The sequence below is a fragment of the Ceraceosorus guamensis genome, assembly GCF_003144195.1.
Source record: "Ceraceosorus guamensis strain MCA 4658 unplaced genomic scaffold IE81scaffold_27, whole genome shotgun sequence".
NCBI classification, from domain to species: domain Eukaryota; kingdom Fungi; phylum Basidiomycota; class Exobasidiomycetes; order Ceraceosorales; family Ceraceosoraceae; genus Ceraceosorus; species Ceraceosorus guamensis.
Genome location: NW_020290022.1, coordinates 150,459 through 170,145, shown reverse-complemented (window position 1 = coordinate 170,145; position 19,687 = coordinate 150,459). Strand labels below are relative to the sequence as shown.

Sequence of the window (19,687 nt, the reverse complement as noted above, 5' to 3'; positions counted from 1 at the left end):
GTCAATGAGAGGTGTGATGAGCGTTCCAAGTGTCATGAGAGTTTCGTAAAAAAAAAAAAAGGTGAGAGCAAGCATCGAACATGACGCTCAAGCGAGGCTCGGGATCATCCCTCCGCCGCATCCGCGTGGCTCTCGACATCGGATGGCGGCACGGCTGAGCCCATGCTGCCAGCGGATCGACGCGGAGGTTCCTTTGTGAATCCCAGCCGAGGTAGCACCTCGCACACGTCAGAGAGCTCCAGCGGCTTCGCCAAAACAGCATCAAAGACGCTTCCTGAAGCATTGAGTCCGGTATCCCTGTCAAAAGAAGCCAGAGCGACGATTGGAGTCGACGAATTGATGTTGCGTGTGGACTTCACCATTCGCGCGACGTCTTGCCCATTGACTACGAGAAGAGCCGCAGCGTGAGCCACAAGATGCCTTCGCGCGAATTGTAAGCACCCGCAACTCACCAATCGGTAGAGACACGTCTACAAACAGCACGGCATACTTGACATCTCCCATGGCAAGTCGCACGGCCTCGGCACCGTTGCGTACGGTCGAACACTGACAGCCCAGCTTCCGCAAAATGCTCTCAAGCATGCGAAGCGAGATTGGATTGTCTTCGGCCACGAGACAAGTGACCGTCTCGGCCGTAGATGAGACGAGAGCGTCCTCCACGCTAGCAGCTGGTCCTTCCCCAATGCCCGTGATCTCGGCCTGACGGCGTTCGCGCCAATTGGTGGGCAAACTGGGCCGGTCTGGACTGCCGAGCAAGTCCGTGTGCAGTCGTAGGGGCAGTGAAATGCGCCTTGGACTTGCGTTGCCGTCAGTCACGGACTCGGCCAATTGTGAGCGTCGGCGATCCATGCCTGTAGAGGATGAAGCCTGATTGCCTGCAGCGAACAGCCCGCTGGAGGAAGGCGCATTACCACTGCCAGGACTGGACGCTATCAGTTCCGAAGGCAAGCGACGGTGCGACTTGCTCCCAGCGTGGGCCTGTTGCACAGCAGCGGGTGAGGTCGGAGCAGTAGAGCGTGATGGCCCAGAGCCTTGAGACGATGCCGAGTTCGACGGAGATGGTGGTCCGCCAGGGTGCGCACCAAATCTACTAGCACCTTGGGACCCTCCCACGCTTCCACGTCCATGTTTTCCGGAGAGGCTCCGATGCCGGGCATGTAGTAGCGGCTGCTCGAGTGCCTGTGTTAACGCTGGTAGCTGGTCCCCTCGCATTTTGCGGATCACTTCGTCATTCGCTTGTTTCAACACGGGCAAATTTTTGTACGAAAACGACCCAAATTCGTCGGGACCCTGCTGCTGTTCGGTGCGTATCCGCTCGGCAAGACGGTTGCGAAGGCGAGACGCCGGTCGATTAGCTTCAAGCCGCGATCTGTGCTTGCTCTCGATAGCACGGGAGAATGCGTCACGGCGGACGCCCTCGCTACGGGAGCGTTCGATCTCGCCCGAAAATTCTTGATGAACTGCACCCCGAAGATCAAAGTAGTCTGTCGACTCTGGATCTGTTACTTGCGGCACGAAAGGGCCCTCTCCATCAGAGAGCGCCTGCCAATCTATTCCAGTAAAGAAGGGGTGCGCCTTGATTTCATCGGCACCTCGGGTTCCGAGCCGGTCCTTTGGGTCCGATGACATTAGTCGCTCCATCAGATTTCGGGCGCTGGGCGAGTAGTCCATTGCTCCGTCTTCCCAGTCGATGTTGCGCGATAGAATATTGTCAAACACTTTTTCGGGTGTTTCTGCATGGAAGGGTGGATATCCGTACAAGAATTCGTAGAGAATCACTCCGACTGCCCACCAGTCGACGGCCATGTCGTCCATACCAATACCCAGAATCGATTCTGGTGCCAGATAGTCAGGCGTTCCAACAAATTTCTTCAGCGGCTGTCCCGACCCGCCTGAGTTGGTGGTCAAAGCCTGAAAGGACTCCGCGAGCGCATTCGAGCCAAAAATCTGTCCTGGACTTTCCAGCAATGCGCTGCTTGGAACCGGCACAATCTTGTTCCGAGGGGCGGCTGGTGAATCGAGATCGCGTCGGCTAGCAGGGGCATCGTGAGTAGTCTCGGAGACTGTCGAAGACCCAGCATCACTGATGATACGGCCGCGCAGCGGAGCTGTGTAGAATGCCTGCGACTGGACGACATTGCTGAGCCCTGGGGTGGTCGGACTAGCAACGGCTCGCCATGGGCTGCTAAGCTTCTGAGATCCGTTCCTGCTCAGAGGAGTCCCGACGGATGTCGCCGACGTGGGCAAAGATCCTGGCCCGAAGCCAGATCCTGATGCTGACCCCGAGGCTGAACCCGATCCTGTCGAATCATCCTTGGCATGCCGCCCTTCAGAAGGTCGGCCGTGATGCGGCCGCATAGTCCCTCGAGTCTGGCGGCCCAACAGACCGTATTTGGAAAGACCAAAGTCGGTAAGTTTCAGATGCCCTTTTTGATCAATGAGAAGGTTGTCAGGCTTCATGTCACGATGAACGACGCCTTGTTTGTGGAGCTGTTCAAGGCCGATGACTACCTCTGCGACGAAAATACGCGCCCACTCTTCGGGCAGACCGCCAAGAGCTTTGCAGAGCGATGCACAGTCCCCGCCTGGCAAATACTCCATCACCAAGTACAGATATTCAGCACTTTGGAAAGTGAAGAAAAGCTTGACGACAAATGGCGACTGGGTCTGGGTCATCAGAATCATCCTTTCCGCCTTGACGTTGCGGATTTGATTCTTGGCAATCATATCCGACTTTTTTAGGACTTTGATGGCGTAGTAGTCGCCCGTGGTGCGTTTCTTTGCCAGAAAGACCGATCCGAATGCTCCTTTGCTGATGGGCTTGAGGATGTCGAAGTCTTTGATAGAAGAAGCCGTCGGTCTGGAGGACGGTGCCATGGGCGGCAGGCGTGGCGATACCGCTGCGGATGCGCTGAGTTGGGGACTGTTGCGCTGGGACATGGATATGCGGCGCACCTTCCCAGCGCTGCCCGCCAATTCAGGTAGCTGACGCGGCGAGAGTGGTGGCGTGTGCACCACGCCTGGCTGACTCAGGGTGGACATTCGGCGTGTCTGTAGTGTGGAAGTAGTGTTCACGCTCTTGCGTCTGGATTGCGCTTGCTTGGGGGCCTCTTCTGACTGCGTCGCACCGTTGTCCGATCCGCCGGATATGGGAATCGGCGAAGCATGCGCATCTGCAACTCCGCCCATCTGGCTCTCCACTCCTGGGATGTCATCATCGTCCCCGACACCAGGCGAGGGCGAGGGTTCTGATGAGGAGAAGGAAGGCAGACCACGGTCGTCACGTTCGAGGAGAATGCCTGAAGTGTGACCATCTTCTTCGTCCTCGTTCGAGTCGGGCTCGGACACTTCTAGGGCTGCGGACAGGTCGTGCACACGATCCATAGCGGTCTCGTTGACACCAGCTGCCTGCTCGTCGGCACCCCTTGACGATTGGTCAGAAGCTCCGTCAGTGTCAGAGCCCTCGGCATCCGCCAGCGCTGCTTCAACTCGTGCTTCCCACTCCTGCCGCACAGTTTCCACGTAAATGATTGTGTTGAGCATTCGAGTCACCGCGCTGATTTTAACCTTGATAGCACTCTCCACGTCCATCGCCAACGTGTCGAGGCCACCATCTTCCACCGTTGGACGGCGCCAGTTGCGTGCATGACCGACCTTCCCTTCTGATTCGGGAGATAACAAGCGCTGCTTTTCGATGGGCTGTTCGGCCACATCCTCTTTAACTGCAGGAGTGGAGATGGTGACCGCGCTTCGCAAGGCCTCGAGCAGGCTATCGAGGGCGCGCAAATGCTGTTTCCGAACACTTGCCGCATGCGGATGACGCGGAGATATCGCTCGCGTCGCGATCTCCAGCGCGGATGGAGGCACGTTCGATGGATGAGGAGTGATGATAGGAACTCCACGATACTCGATAGGATTTGCATTCGACTCATCCCCAGACATGACCTCCATTTGACTCGAAATTGACTTGACGACCTGAATGAGTTCCGAGAGCGCCTCATTGCTCTCTCCAATTTCCATCTCTAGTCTGTGCACCTCGTTGCAGATCTCGCTGTGCTTCTCAAAAAACCACGTCGGAACGTCCCTCTCACAAATTCGACATAGTAGTGGATCGGTGTTGATGGCGATCGCTGGGTCGACGACTGCAGGCGGCTCTCCTGCGTCGGAGGACGCTTTTTGTTGTCGCGGAGAAAGGTCACCTTTGGGCTCAGGACTTGCCATGGGCTTGAACACCCACATCGTGTGCGAAGCTTGACCGGATTGACGATCGCGCATGAGCATGCCTTTGCCTTCCATTTCTTGATAGTAGTCTGTCGCTTCATCTTCGCCCTCGCTGATCTGCACCATGGACCGGTCAACTTTAAGGCGAAATGCAGCCTCGACAGTGTGGGAATCATTGACCTGCAGCTGCTCTCTTGCCTCGGCAAATGTAGTGACGTCTCCGGGCGCCAAGAGGTCTGCGATTGGCCTGTCCAAAACATCTGAAGGATCCGACCTGTTATAGCGACGCAAAGAGTCAGAATGAATACACGTTGTTCACTCGCTTCGAACTTACCCAACCACAATTCGCCACGCGGGGCTGACGTATAGGAGCGTTTCGTCGTCCAGACTAAGCTCGATCAGGACGTTCGAGGTCTCCGCCGCGGCCTGAAGCGTGACAATCTTTTCTTCTTCTTCTGTTGTTTGCCGTGTTTGCTGCTCAGCAGCTTGGTCTTGAGCAAGATGAGCAGCAATGAGTCGCGACCGATCGCTCTCGGAGACGACCCGTCGCGAAGTAAGTGGTTCCAAAGCCGGTGAGCTGGCACTGCTGCTGTATTCTGACGATGGAGGTAAGGCTACTCCGCGTACACGCAGAGGGCTATGCAATGGATTTGTGCTAGTTGTCGCACTGTCGTGCGTCGTCCCAGGAGCATCGCCTCCCTCGCCTAAGATGAAGCGGATGGTCTCTCCTCCCTGAAGCTCATTCTCGTCTTCAAAGTTCCAAAAGCCTTTCTCCGCTTCCCACCACTCAACAACGCGACTTAGTCCTGCGACCGCCAGCAACAGCCGGACGTACCAACCTCGTCCGGGCCAGTCCGGGTGCTCATCCCAGACGCGTCCGACGGTCTGCACTTTGGAGATGATTTCGGAGCATGCGCCGGTGCGCGAAGCTAGCGCTTCGATCGAGGTATTGACCACCTCCATTGCAAGAGAGACAATCTCCTGAAGGGCGGGAATGTAAGGCTCGAGAGGTGGATCTTCCGTGAAGAGCGGCCGGATCCTTCGAGCCGGAGAAAGCTGTGGCGAGTCGGTCGTCTGAGGCATCGGCGAGTGAGACCTGGATGTGGAACGCGATGCAGACACAGAACGCAAGACGTCGCGGGATCGGCTTCTAGAGAGGGCATGAGAGGCGTTCGATCGTTGAGGACTGGACGCTGCGCCCAACGGATGAGCTGGCGGCGAAGAAAGACGATAATTTTGCTGGGCCAGCATCGAGATCGAAGCTGACTCTCCGCCCGGTCGACGGGGCATCGGCTGCATCAAGTATTGCATAGGTCCTGTTAAACAGTTTAGGGTCGCGTGAGCTGCTTTCTTGGGCCAGCGGACATGCGAAATACTTACCTTGAGAAGTCTCACTGGGATCAGACGCGCCTTTCACGGTGCCATCTTGCGTCGCCGAGGTCGAGAGTGCGCTAGGCGAGGCGATTGCCGTGCAAGATGCCGGAGTCATCTCTCCGGCGGATTCGCACAATCCAGGGTCGATGGCTGACGTCGATGGCGGTGGCTCCGATAGAGTCGCGCGATCAAGGCCGAGCGTGAGATCCTCGACATCCGAGTTGAAGATGCCTTGCGCATCTGGTGTGGCGGACGGACTTGTTGCACCTTCGCCTTCTTCAACTTGCCCATTGTCTTCCTCCTTCTCGGCAAGTGAGTCTTCAACCCATTCGCTGATAGTGCCGATGATCTTGCGTAGCTCCTTGTCGCAGCTATCCTTCGAGGCAGCTAGGCGATGCCGAATGTGTTGCCGAATCGATGTCATTGTCATGTCCTTTGAGCCAGCGGAATTCTTGCCGGAATCATCCACATTCATTGCAGCTGAGCTCGATGGCGATGATGCGCCCACTGCGCTGAGTTCTTCCCGTGCGGCGGAAGTCTGGACCTCCGGTAGCCTCGGCGGTGTGGAGGCATGTCTGGGCGGGGCTTTTGGACTGTGACCCCAATTTTCTGAAAGTGCCCTTGTACCTTTGGGAGAGCTTGGTCTGTCGCTGAAATGTGAGCGGTCGCTCGAAGGCGGCTCGGGTCGGCCTGACGTCAAAGGCTTCGAAGCCGCGGAGCCGGGAGCAGTGCTGCTGCTGTCTGAAGCACGAGTGCCAGGAATGCCATCGAATGCATCGGCGTTGAAAGAGCTCAGCCCAGCCTCGAGATTGAGCGACAGCTTCATTTGACGGCGAGGTCGAGAGCCTGAATGAGAGCTTGTCCGATCAGAAAGCTGCGTTTCAGGCAGTGCTTCGTCGAACTTGGGCTGGCCAGCAGACGTGGCGCTGGAATTTTGGCCCGATGGCGTGGGTTCCTGCGAAGCTTCGCTCGCCTTGAGGTTTTGAGCTGAAGACGACGGCCTGAGCGTGTGAACAGAGCGCATATCTGAATGAGGACGTGGATTCGTAGTGAACGATCGCAGATGAGTGCTTGTTGTTGGACTGGTCGTCTGGGGTGCTAGACGTGAAAAGCCAGACGCGCGGGGCGCTTCATTGTGTCCGGGAGTCATGTTTCGCTCATAGAAGGAAGGCGTACCGACTGAAGCTGCGCTTTGAGGTGGAGATGGCTGTGCGCCGACAAATCCGGACTTGACGGCACCCCACCACGCTTCTATCTTCGAGCCGAGGTTGCGCTTGCGTCGGCCGCTCGACGACCCAAATCCTGGAGCATAATCAGTGCCTGTGGAGCTACTTGCAGTCGAGCCTGCGCTGACCAGACGTGAAGTTATCGGAGAGAGAGAGAGGTTGCGGGGAGAAGGGGCGTGGGAAAGGCCCTGTGAAATCGGCGGCTGCGAGCTGCGTGGCTCGATGCCCAACGACTGTCCTAATGACATGCTTCTGGAAGGCTCGCGAGCAACTCGTTGCTGCGAAAAGCGGGACAATTCTGACGGCCGCCTTGGCTGTCCTCGAGACCGAGGATCCGGTAAAGAGGGGCCACCGGCTCCAGGACTGGTCGTTTCTGCGAAAGAGCCGCGCGTGTCCATTGATGCGAGTTCGAGCTGCGGGGAGACGTTCGGCGCCGGTTGCAGCACCGCCTGATCAAGCGATGTCGCCTCCGACGGTGTGCGCTCTACGGGTGTCAAGGCCTTCGCTGGCGTCGCCTCGGGCGGATGGGACGCCCGTTGCGATCGAAGCTTGGCCTCTTTCAGTCGACGGTACTCGTCCAACCAATCGACCCATTCGATCTCCTTGCCAGCCTCATCAATCGGAGGATCCTGGAACTCAGAAACGACAGGGGGCGAGGTCGCGTCTTGTACAGAAGACTGAGCCGATGAAGATGACAAAGCATTCGCCGGGCCAGCGCGAGGATCTGGTGCTTGGCGATTACTGACGCTCACGGATCGCTGCCGCTCTGCTATCCCATCGCTCTGTTGTCGCAGTGTGAGCGTGCTCTGTCGACGCAGGACGCTAGATGCGGTCATTTGCTGCGGTCCCTCCAAAGTAGTGTAACGTCCACTAGGATAGGTGCTCATGCCATCAGTCATGGCTCTCTGAAGCGGAGATGTTTGTAAGCCCGCGGATGCAGGTGGCGAAACAGCTGAGCGTGCTGTAGAGCGCCATTTTTGCATCTTTGCGTTACGAGACTGCACAATGATGCGAGCGTATTCGTCGATACCAAGCTGGTGAGATGCGCTTGGCGAAGCAGCAGGCCGTATCGGCCCACTTGGTGGTCCTGCAAACGACATGCGATTCTGGGAACCGAAGTAAGGCACCGCCGGTAATTCAAGATGCGTCCGTCCGTGCGACGATGACGGCCGTGCAGTCAGCGCAGCCTTGCCGTGGAGAGATCGATGTGGTTTGGAATCCTGCGAGCTTGCAATCCACGGAGCTGGACGACTGATGGTGTCTGCAACGGGTGATCAATGATGTAAGTAACTGATCACACGATTACATGGCACCTCCTCGAGTCCGCGTCACGAGCGAAGACTTACCAAACGAGTAGCCGAGGTCAGGCATGCTGCTCTTTTCGATAGCCACGGCATCGTGTTTTCGTGTCTCTCCCATAGGAGGAATGCTAAGCAAGGGCGCGAATGCCGATCCAGAAGGTCTATCGGCAGAGCCGGAGAGGCCCAATCGAGCCGATTGTGTCGGCGCAGAACCTGGCGATCGGATTGTTCCACCTTCGCGAGAGAATGACGTTGCAGGCATGTTCGGGCTTGGCCTTGGAGCATTGTGAATCTCTTGGTTCGTATTCCTCCGTGATACAACCGGGGAACTTCGACCTGAGCTCGACGACGGAGAGGTTAAACCAGCATTGACTGTCTGGGCTAGATGCGCGCCAGCGGAAACGGGCGGCTGGACTCCCATGCGCGCCTCGCTAGCTGGATGCAACCCTATTCCTAGACCGAGACGACTAAGCGGATCCACACTGTGAGAATCCGTTTGACTCTCCGACAAGGAGGGCAGTGAGGCAAGAGACATGGACAAATGGTCCACAGAAGCTTCTCCAGCCCTCGAGATGGACGGAGACGGTGGCAGGTTCAGATCATTGGCCATCCTAACTGCGGTTGGCATTCGTTGGAGCCGGATCGCCTCGCCCAGTGGTGCGGCTAAGTTGGCTGCTCCAGCCGGCGCTGCACCACTCAGCGAAGCTTGCGCACTTCTGGGCGAAGCCAAAGTCTGGCTCCGAACGCGGGATCTGACGTAGTCGCTTGGCGCGTTCAGAGGTGATTGCGCTTGCATCGAGGAAGACAACTTGGTTTTGGATGCGCTCGACGGCATCGGAAGAGACGAAGGAGGAAGCGGCGCTGTGGGTGATATTCTTGAGTCTTCAGAATCAGGCGACCCTGACGAGGTGCCGGCGTGACTGGAAAAAGGATTGGGAGGCCTTGGGGAAGTCGCTGGCATTTGCATCGAAGGATAGGAGGTAGCGAGCGCACGGGTGTCGGGCATGACGTTGAGTAGATCGAGACGCTTATTCGTCATTCGTAGCGAGCCGCTAGGCGTTGAAGGAAGCGACGCCATTCGTGGAGAAGTAGAGGCGGAAGCGTGCGACGGCGAAGAGTGAGTCGCCGCTACTGAGCCAGCCACGGTTCCAGCAGAGGATGGCGGTGTGCCGTCGCTGGGGGTTGCGGTGGCGGAGGCGATTGCAGCGGCCAGGTCGTGCGGAGCTGCGGAAGGTGTTCGCGGAATGCTAGCATCTCCGGCGCGAATCGCTGCGACCAAATTTGGATCTACGCCGTCGGGTCCACCGACTGCCGCAGCCACGTCGCTTCCGAGCAGAGCGCCGCCCAGAGATCGAGCCCTTCTATGCGCATTGGCAGACAGATTCGCAGCCGATGACCTCCTTCGTCGAGTGCCCGTAATACCTCCGGACACTGATGGCTTCGAGCTTTCTCCCGCATGCATTGTATGCCTCGGATCCCACGCAGAAGGCGGGGCGGAAGATCCGCTGTCTTTGTGATGCTGGGGGTTCGAAGGAGACGGCAGGCCAAGACCGAGGTTGTTAGGGTCTTCGCCCTTCGCAGGCGCAGCGACTCTGGAGGTGGCGGCACTTGATTGTATCGTTCTGGCTCTCTGAACGTGTGCAGCCCCGGGTTCAGACGGCTCGGGAGCGGGCGGTACTTCGGAGCTGCGCGTGGGCGCGCTTGCCTTCCGGGGAACGATGGCGGGTGGTCCCATTGGCGCGCCAGGGGATAGAGCGCTCTTTCTGCGGGCAGACCTCGAAAGAGAGCCCGAGACTGCATCTGGAGACGTCGAAATGGAGCTAGGTGCAGATCCAGTCGTGCCAAAGGCAGTGACGCTCGCGGCCCGCGACGCAACTGGCGTGTTTGAAGAGAGGCCCTGGATCGGCTGCCAATCACGGGCATGAGCCATCAACTTTGCTTTCGCACTAGCTGACCTCTCACGCTTCGGGGAGGCAGGAGTGCTACTCAAATCGGCCAGAGAATCATCTTGCTGCTCACTGGTCGCCAGAGAGTCTCGGACGTCGGCCTCTTGGGATGGTATTCTTGGCGAAGTGGACTCGACCGCATGATCTAGGTCCAAGTCATCTGCGTGCTCGCTGGGCAAGATGGAGGCATATGCTAATGGACTGGAGAACGAAGGGGTGGTATCTAGCGGTGCTCTGGAGGTCTTGCTGTGACCCACCGAGCTCGACGCCGTCGGTCCTTGGCTGGTCATGACTGGCGCTGCGAGAGGTGCTGACAGTGGTGAAGAAGAGCCTACAACCGGAGGCCCCAAACTCAATCGCGCGCTAGACCTCCGGGAGCTCTCAGGAGAAGGAGATAGCAACTGTGACTGACCCGGAGCTGTCGCCCCGGCATGCTGAGCAGCAGCAGACGCGGAAGTTGAAAGAGAGGTTCGTGCACCCAAAGGGTCAATAAACGTGGCGAACGCGCCTGCTGTGCCGCTAGCGCTTGAAGTCTGACTAGACTTGCTGGAAGCGCTAGCCGATGGCTCGTCAAGGTCAAAAATGCCAGCTGTAGAGGACGAGCGCTGCAAACGCAAAGGGCCTGTATTCAGAGGAACTGCCAAGTGGCAGGGGTCATGACTACTTCAGCCATACGCAGCCAAAGAGGGTGCTACCACTACTCACTGTCGCTATCTTCCATCGACAAAGCCGAGCTGTCACGCGACAGGTTCCTTCTTCCAGACCTGCTCGTGCTAGGCATTGGACTCGGCGACGTGAGAGCAGATCGAATTTCCGGTCTAGACGTGTTTGATGCACCGAACGATGAGCTCCTCGAAGATGCTGGAGACTGCGAAGTCAACGTAGGATCTACAACTCCCTGATTCGGCGCCATGCCGGACATGCGCAGGCGAAGATCTGCGGAAACGCTCGCATCATCATCTTCGACTTCCTCGTTGTCCGCGCTGATCGCGGACACCGCCAGAGGCGATGATGATCTTAAGGACGGTACAGCGTGATGGATCGAAATTCCTGACAGCGCTGCACGAGGATGTCGAGTCGCTGGCGCATACAGAGGGCGAGCTCGACTTGCCGAGCTTCCTCCACCGCTTGTCGGGGTTTCGTTCCCGCCAAGGTCCTCCAAAGTCCAGTGTGATCCTCCCGACGACGCCGAAATTGACGAGCTGAGGTGAGCACCTCTAGGATGTTCGCGAGGCGTCAAGCTGGAAGCGGTACTACCACCAGGCTCGGTGCCGTCTTCCCGATGGTCATTGGTGTCGTCCCTTTGAGGATCTTGTTGCAACTCTGCCTGGGCATTGGGCGACTCGCCCTCTCTTTCGGGGGCATCCCGAGAAGATGAGAGACGCCGCAACGGGGACGATCGAGATGGAGCGGTTGCCGCCAACACTCCGGTCAGATTGCTTCTAGATCCTATGGTGGTCGTTTTCGGCTGAGAGTTCTCTGCAGGAGCTCGACCCTCTGGCTGATCTGAAGCCATCTCGGCCTGGTCGCCACGAATCGCACGCAATCGATAAGTCGAGGGACGAGAGCGTCCGACCGCGACGCCGGCCTTGTGGCAGGCGGCACCTTAGCTGTGCTCGTCAGGGCGTTGATAGGAGCAATGCGTGATTGGAACGTCCCGAGGCAAGAGAAGTTTAGAATCGCTTTCAGGATGCCGTTGCCTTGCTGTTGACCCGATCACCGACGAGCGGACGTTTGCATGACGCTGTCGAGCTTGCCTCGCGGCGTGCTTAAGGTTGGTGCAGCTATTTGGCGGGTCGAGAGCGACGGCGGCGCGCAGTCACTGCAAGTGGGGAACTTCAGCTCCACAAGTCCGATCTGTGAGCGTGAAATGGGGCAGAACGATGAAGCCGCACAGCCGAAGGTGAATTGGCGGCGCTATGGGAAAGCTTCACGACTCAAACCAGTCGTGAGTTTCTGTCGCGATGTCCGGGCGGTGGCTTAAGCACCGCAAGGTCAAACGTGCGCGTCGGCCAAGCGGACAGAGAGAGGATTCATCCACAGAAGCATGCTCACGCATGACAAGCTTGCCGGCACACGCGCTAAATGCGCAGTCAAAAGTAAGCCGACCAGCATGCGGGCGCGTGTACCTTGACACCCGCTGGTCCCACCGCTGCCCGGCCGGCCAGCGAAGCCGCGCGCGCACACTCAACTCAAGACTACGTGTGTCCTCACTACTACACTCTACACTCACCTTGCACTCAGACTGCTTGAGTTAATTCATGATGAACTGGAGCCATGCGCGCACCGCACAGACATCCGCAAGCGCCAGATTTGCATTGGGAATTAACGTTGGCTCGAGGGCTGAAACGGCATTCCGGATTACATTTTTTTGATTCACAGATTCAGAAGGCGCCATGCAAATTGAACTCGCGGTCTCTTGACTTGATTCGACGCCAAACATCAACAACACAACAACGAAATTAATCATCATCACCATTCAAGATTGCCCGCCATGCAGAAGCAATCGTGAGTTGATCTCGTGAATCGGGTCGTCTAGCTGGCCTTTCAGGCAGACACTCACGACTAGTGCTGACTTTTGACTGCAAATGCTGGTCGGCTGATGGAAAGGAAGTGGGCCATCTCTCGCGTGTGTCTCTTCGTCATCGCCAGCTGCGGAAAGCGATGACCCGCAAGCAAGCAAGCAAGCGCCCAGCGAATTCTGGCGCATGACCCCAAAGGTGGACGCCCACGACTTAGGACTGCTACACGAGAGTTGTTGTGATGACGAAATGTGAATGACTCACGCACGTCTCAGCTTGGCGCTTGCTGCCTGCTGGCCGCAAAATATCCTTGGCCGCACTCGATCAAGACCCAGCACTCGTTCTACCCTGAGCTCAATCCTGACTCATGCCTCGCTGCACAGGTGCGCCCTCGCCTTTTCTTACTACATGTCCGCCGCCGCCGTGCTCCCTGCTCGATGGAACGGCGTGCTGCTCCATCGCAGCAGATGCACATTTGCAACCTACCACGTCGAGAATTAAGACGGCAGCAGACCAAAGCCGGGCCGCACCGCGAGGTCGAGGGCAAGGTGTCTAGAGCTGCGATCAGACTTGCGCGCACGTGTCGTGGATGTCCGAGTGCCAAAGCTGTGGAACAGCAGGGGCCCCTTTCCGAATAGTACACCGAGCTCGCCAAGCCTCTCGGGAAGAACGGCCCTACGTGACCTTACCACGATTCAAGCTCACCTGCAACGCCGAGAAGGCGAGGCGAAAGTCCGTCATGGCACCGCGGCTCAGACGCGCGGCAAATATTGGCCCTGCCGACATGAAAGCGACTTGGGCAGAAGCTTCTGAATCGACATTCGAAAAGAGCATTCATGTGCAAGCTCGGGACTACTTGGCGCGCGCGATGACAAGCCATCGCAAGATATGATGATAACAATAGGCCGAGCCTCCGACGACGTCGTGGGCGCTGGTGCACGTCGCAATGTGCAGGCATGGTGGCAAGACGTGCCGGATTTGGGCGGAATCATTACAGGGGGGTCTAATCGCTGGAGAGTCTATAGACTACGACTTCTTCCAAAGCATCCATTCCGACCCTCATTCGAGTTCCTGAGCCACGTCGGCAATGAGTTGATAGAGGTCGCCATTTCGAATGGCGCGGTAGATCTACGAGACGAAGAGCCAAAGATCCACTACGCTCGTCAGCACGCCGCATTGCCGCAGGAGCGGATCGCAACACTCACGCGAGAGGCTTGATTGCCCATTGATTCGCTGAGCTTGCCTTCTTCGCCCTGATACATCCAGCTGCATAAAGAAGGCCAAAGGTCAGCGATGGCGCAAGGGGCATGCGACAGGCAGATCTACTCACAAGCACTGCTTGCCCATTACAGGTACATTCAGGTCTTTGCGAACGTATTCGTAGATACGGCGCGTCAATGGAGAGAGCAGAGGGCTTGCGTGACAGCCATAAGGCTGTTCATGCATCTGCCAACAAATCCTAAGCGTCAGCCACCCTCTAGCGACAGCGGACGTGGCAGGCGGGGACATACCTGCTGGACCTGCGCGTAGTAGGCCTTCTCCATTTGATGAACGGAAGTTTCGCGCCAGTCTATAGAAGTGTTTCGAGTCAGCCCGTGCGCCGCATTGCCTCAACCAGCAGTGTACGCACCGACCAAGGCTTGTAGAGCTTTTCCGCTAGCCACACTGGGGGCAGTAGCAAGATATTGCACCAGCTGCGTAGTGCGCGCCGTCACTGCGTGTAAGCGGAAGCTGCTGCGTCGTGTCTTCGGCGATTTTTTTTTCTCAATTTCTTACCTCTTGAGTCGCAGAGCGGTACGCCTCATCCAAGCGCTCAAGCATTGGCCGATGAGCGCCTTCGTCCATTCGCAAAGTCACTTTCGCATATATGCGAGGTACCAGCGTATTCAAGTCGGTATCTGTGATCCACAACCCGAAGGACGCCTTCAAGCTGGATTTGAGATGGTCATGCAGCACGTCGAGATGAGCCCTCTGCAACGCGCGCAGGTCAAAAGCTTGCGTGATCATGTAGAGCGACCAGGCAAACAGCTGCGAAAGGCACTCGATCGATCGAACGGTCTGACGTCCCGAAATGAGAGCGAGAGAGTTCAAGGCCTGATTGCCAAGCTCTGCACTCTGCACGTGGGTAGCGACCGGACTTGCCAGGGCTTGCAGTTCGCTGCACACAGCAGCGGTGGCGATGTCCACAGCTTTGAAGCCAAAGTCAAGGGATACGTCGCCCGCCGAGAGATTGGCTGGGAGACCTCGATTCTTGGCCGGGTCGACGAGCTGATGTCAATGAAGAAGAAAGAGTCAGCTATGGCTGCAATGCGCACCTTCTGGCTCCTTTCCTCACTTCGGCCGTCTGAGCAAATTGCATCTTTCCGAGCAGCGCCAGCGAGAGACGAGTCTTTTCCATTGCGTTCGTGATAGCTTGAGCTTGGAAATTGCCGCCGTGATACATCTTGTCCGTGTCCGCATCTAGCAAAGGGTTGTCTGTAGTGGTGTTGAGCTCCGTCTCGACGGCCTGCGTGGCAGCCTGGAGATCTTCAAGTTGCGGACCAACCCACTGGGCGGCTGTGCGCCAGCAATAGCGGTCTTGGCGAAGTGTTCCCGAATCATCCGAGGCCAACACATGCTCCTCATCTGCATGGTGTGTAGCGAGCTGGGAGCCTTCCAAAAGTTTGTGGATATGGCTCGCTGCTTCCACTTGGCCTCGATGAGGTCGACACACGTCGTGAATGAAAGGATCGAAGGATCCGTCAGTCGCTAGCATCGCCTCACAGCCCATGGCGGTCGTGATTTGGGAAACTAGAGCCAGCATGTTCGCATCGTGCATCACCAATGCCCCAACAGACGTGCTAAAGGCCTGAAAAGAGAAGCAGCCGCATATGAGCGAGGATTGATGCGCGGAACGTGTCGACGTGCTCACCGTGCCGTTCAAAAGTCCCAGTCCTTCCTTTGGTTCAAGCGAGATGGGCGCGATATTGTAGCGCGCCAAGGCTTCCGGTGCATAGACCTTCTTTCTGCGGCCATCGGCCCCATCGACCCAGCACTGGACACCAGGCAAGCCGGCCAGCGCGCCAGCCACGTAGGAGAGCGGAGAGAGGTCTCCCGAGGCCGAGATGGAAGATCGAACAGGTACCACCGGAACGACATTGTTTGCCATCAAGCGCTGCATAGTCTCGAGGACGACCCAGCGGACTGCTGAGTGTCCACGAACAAGACTGTTTAGACGCACGATCATCGCACCCCGCACCCAGGCTTCCGGCTGAGACAGAGGCTCGTCAGAAATGGGAAGCGAGTCGGCCATGCCCTCGTCCAGACTGGCGACTGGAAGAATGCCAATCTGCTGACCAGTGACGAGCGATAGCTGCAGCTCCTTGACGTGCGCTGTCCTCGTATCGGCACTCCCGCCAAAGCCCGTGTTGATGCCGTACATGCTCTACTTGGTTAGCGTCTAGCACATCAGCACGCAATTCAAGCGATAGGGATGAATCGGTCGATTGCACTCCAGACTCACCTCGCCGCGCTCGAGCTTGCGGTTCAAGCTCTGCACACAAGCATCCACCTTTTCACGAAGTTGCGGCTCCGTCGAGAGCTCTGGTGTGACTTTGTAGCGCGCTATTGCAACAACTTTCCCGATCGTCAGGGACCTGCCGTCGATCTTATCTAGCTGGGTTGGGCGTGCCTTGTCAGACCCATGAAGAGCTTGTGAAACAGATTGTGAGGCACCGTTGCGAGCAATGCCGTTGCACATGGTGGATTCGCCGACAGCGTCAAAAGCGAGAGCGTGCCCCTCGGAGCAATGAGCTCCATTGAGCCCGTTGCTCAGCGTTTTGTTTCCGGTTTCGCTGTGCGAAGCTGCACGCTGCTGCGCAAGACCGCGCCAGGTCGCTAGAGTCGTTGCTAAATGAGAGTGAGACATGATGACTGACTGGTGATTATGAAGTCGAGGAGTTGAACGTGTTTGATGTTTCAAACGCAGCGTGCAAGCGTTCCGCAGAGACTCGTTGTGCCTTTGATGGACGTTGCAGAAGTAGCACGGAGTCCGACGAAGCGAGCTTCTGACCTCCCTGAGGATTGTAAAGGTAGCCAAGAGGCTTATCCTTGTAAGGACACCCTTCGGCTTTCCAAGGGAGAGTCCTCAAGTAGCGTGAAAGTTTGCCGTCGCCAACGCTACCTCAGCAGAAGTGCCCGGAATGTTGTGCTATCGCCTTGATTTCTGCGATACGAAAGCTGCAGCGCCTCTCGTTATCGAGCGTTGCCCAACGTATGCGTCCGCCGTCGGCGTCGAATATCGAATCGCACAAGAATTTTGCGATAACAAAGTAGCAGGCCGGGCGGGCGTCCTTTGAGACGCGTGATCTATATAAATGACGCGATGTGACGGAGTGTCGGGGCAGTGATGCGACTAATGCAGCTCGGAGATCGTGATGGCCACACGCCTTGCTGGCGATTGACTATATATCCCGAAGTGCGCAATTCTGAGACAGCGCAACAAGTCCGAGGCGCCGCGTTCGCGTTCGCGTTCGCGTTGCCGTTTGGCGCAGACGACCAATATGTCACGCGGGTCCCTGCCAATTTCCGTTCGTTGCTCGTCGTCAAAGAGGGGAGGGGTGACGCAATCACGTTTCACGCGGGTTATGTGCAAGCAGGCGTGGTCATGAAGACGCAACACGTTGCAAGTTGATGTTCGTGGCGGATCGAAAGAATCAAGAATGAGTATGTTGAGCCTTCGCTCGCTAGAGTCAAGAGTAAAGGACAGGTGTCTCTCTTATAGGAGCCGCAGCATGACGGCCTTCCGGACCGACCTCCGTGCGGACCGCGATGGCGCTGACACCGAAACGCCACGATGCATCTATAGTCCGACTGCCATAGCTCAGACTGCTTTGAGCGAAGCGGTCAAAGCAGGCGGGGGCCAAACGGCACAGCCTGATTTGCCGGTGGGGCTAAGCCCGGACATGGGACCACTACAGATGGGCAAAGCACGAGTCGTGAGTGACAAGGTGCTGTTCGGCAGGGGTCGATGCGACAATCAAGACGCATGGCTGTCAGCAGCAGGAGTCGTTCAAATTACATGGTGGACGTCAATCCCAATCACAATCTTGAATCTTGAATCACGAATCGAAATTAGATTGAAATTGAGCCCCGCAGCTGCTGTCCACGCAATGTGCATTTGTCTTGCGGCAGCAACGCATCTCAGGGTTAAGGTGCATATGATAAGCAAATGTGAATTGGTGATTGAGCTCCACGCTGCCGCTGCATCCTTTAGCTGCAGGCACGGCACGGCACGGCACGGCACGCGGTGAACACGCAGCCATGCAAGGCTCGCTCTTCGATGCGAATCAGGGGTTCACTCCCGCAAGTCTCACTCACGTCTCGAGGAACTTTGGGAGCAGCGACATACAGTTTTGAGTCACAGTCAAGAGTTGTACCTGATGCCCAACATTGCTCATCGAGTTGCTTATTGAGACGTGCCCCTATGTAGTCCGAATTGTGCTGCTTTCGCGTCACCTGGGCCTTCACGACTCGTGATGGTCGTGCATTCCATGCTCGTGGCGATGCTGCTCGACGCATGCAGCCATCCACGTCGAGCTAGCCGGTCATCGGACCTGACACACCTCTTGACTGCTTCCACAGCTCCCTAGGCGGGCCATTGGCACAACTTTGCAAAGACATCATTCGCAGCTCATTTGCTCACCTATTGGCCGGCGCCGCGGTGCCGTTCCTTCTCGACGGCAAGCTTGCTGCACGTAGTCGCGACGACGTGAGGGGTGGGACCCCCTCGATCGCAATTTGACTCAATTGCAAGGTCTCATTGCTTACGAAGCGACAGGGCACCGTTGCTTCATCAGATTGTGCAGCAAACATAGCAGCGTCAAGGCCTCTGCGGGCTGCCTTCATTTCCGCTGCCTGTGACCATCCGAAAGCCGATCTGGGACCAAGTAGGAAAACAAGTCTGGTGAGGCTTAGAGCTGCCTTTTGCATCTTAATGGACCCCACGCTTCGTTCACAACCCTACCCTCGATTCACCTGTCATACAATCAAAGAAACTCGTCGAGGCACGAAGAAATCGCAAACGAATCTCCGACGGAAGCGGTTCCGACTGGAATGTGCGTCAAGAGTATCGCGGAGACCTAGCTCGTAAAAGAGCCATCAGTATAGCTCAGCTCAGCTCCCGCGCCTTCAAGTCTCAATCGATCGTACCGGCATGCCTGCACAAGACGAACTCCAAGCTGCTAGCTCTTCGCTCGACCAAGACTCTGTGACCACACAGCGTAAACCCCTTGCCAGTCAGCATATCATACGCCATGAGCATATCAGACACAGACTCGTGCTGACTGCTGCTGCGTCTGTTCGTGATCAGAATGACCAATGGTGAATGTAGTCGCGAATGAGACGTCGACGTGGCACGCTGCCAATGTGAATGCAGGGTGTCACCATGCAACGCGTCCAGTCGCTTGGTCCAACACGCGGGCCAATCCGACGGACAAGCGGCCGTCAAGTCCGTGCGCGCGTGTCATCCTCGTCGAACACCCAGCGTCCAGCATCAGTGGTGAGTCCTGCAATCGTGTAATCTCGATTCGCAGTTCAGAAAGTGCTTCCCACGAGTAGTCGCTTGCGGCTTTGCAGATCGCCGAACACCAACTAGCATGATGTCGAGACTTTCGCAAAAGCATCGCTGCGTACATTAGGGTAGCTTCAAATTGAACAACGTCTGGCTCGTCTCGTACGTTGATGCGTCAGTTGGGAGGTCTGCGTGCATGGATGCCCCACACGCACGGATTGTCCCGTCAATGCTTTACGCCAGTCGACACCATCGATCGCTTCATGCTTCCATATTGGGGGTCCCACTTAGGCGGATCAGTGGGGCACATGTACACTGTTACGTAGCCAAATGGGCAAAGGCCATGTTCACTGATGCATTCCCCGTCTGCGATTGTTGTCCGATTCAATCAAGAACAGTGAGGGTGAGAGGTGCGTGCGGGGTGGGCCGCAATGAGAGAGCGAAATAAGGTTTCATCAAATAACGAGGTACAGAAAATGAAAAGAGAGGGAGAGGTACCATTGGGGTCTACCTTAAAGAGTGTTTTGGGCGGATAATCGACGAGCCG

The 19,687-nt window shown here is 57.0% G+C and overlaps 2 protein-coding genes across 2 annotated transcripts; both read right to left on the bottom strand.

The window, feature by feature from the left end:
• Positions 1 to 3: 3 nt before the first annotated feature.
• On the bottom strand, positions 4 to 12,032 carry IE81DRAFT_313263 (hypothetical protein). The gene is made up of 6 exons (XM_025512482.1): positions 10,774 to 12,032; positions 8,168 to 10,705; positions 5,602 to 8,082; positions 4,556 to 5,537; positions 453 to 4,495; positions 4 to 385 (listed from the first exon to the last, which is right to left on the bottom strand). Exons 1-6 carry the CDS (start codon positions 11,582 to 11,584, stop codon positions 105 to 107), a joined length of 11,136 nt encoding a protein of 3,711 aa, XP_025369834.1. The 5' UTR covers positions 11,585 to 12,032; the 3' UTR covers positions 4 to 104.
• Positions 12,033 to 13,595: 1,563 nt separating this feature from the next.
• Positions 13,596 to 16,231, bottom strand: IE81DRAFT_323225 (phenylalanine ammonia-lyase). Its single transcript, XM_025513871.1, has 8 exons — positions 15,502 to 16,231; positions 14,926 to 15,438; positions 14,367 to 14,858; positions 14,221 to 14,284; positions 14,102 to 14,160; positions 13,921 to 14,036; positions 13,796 to 13,856; positions 13,596 to 13,718 (listed from the first exon to the last, which is right to left on the bottom strand). The coding sequence occupies exons 1-8, from the start codon at positions 16,009 to 16,011 to the stop codon at positions 13,650 to 13,652; spliced, it is 1,884 nt and encodes a 627-aa protein (XP_025369833.1). The 5' UTR covers positions 16,012 to 16,231; the 3' UTR covers positions 13,596 to 13,649.
• Between the last annotated feature and the right edge of the window lie 3,456 nt (positions 16,232 to 19,687).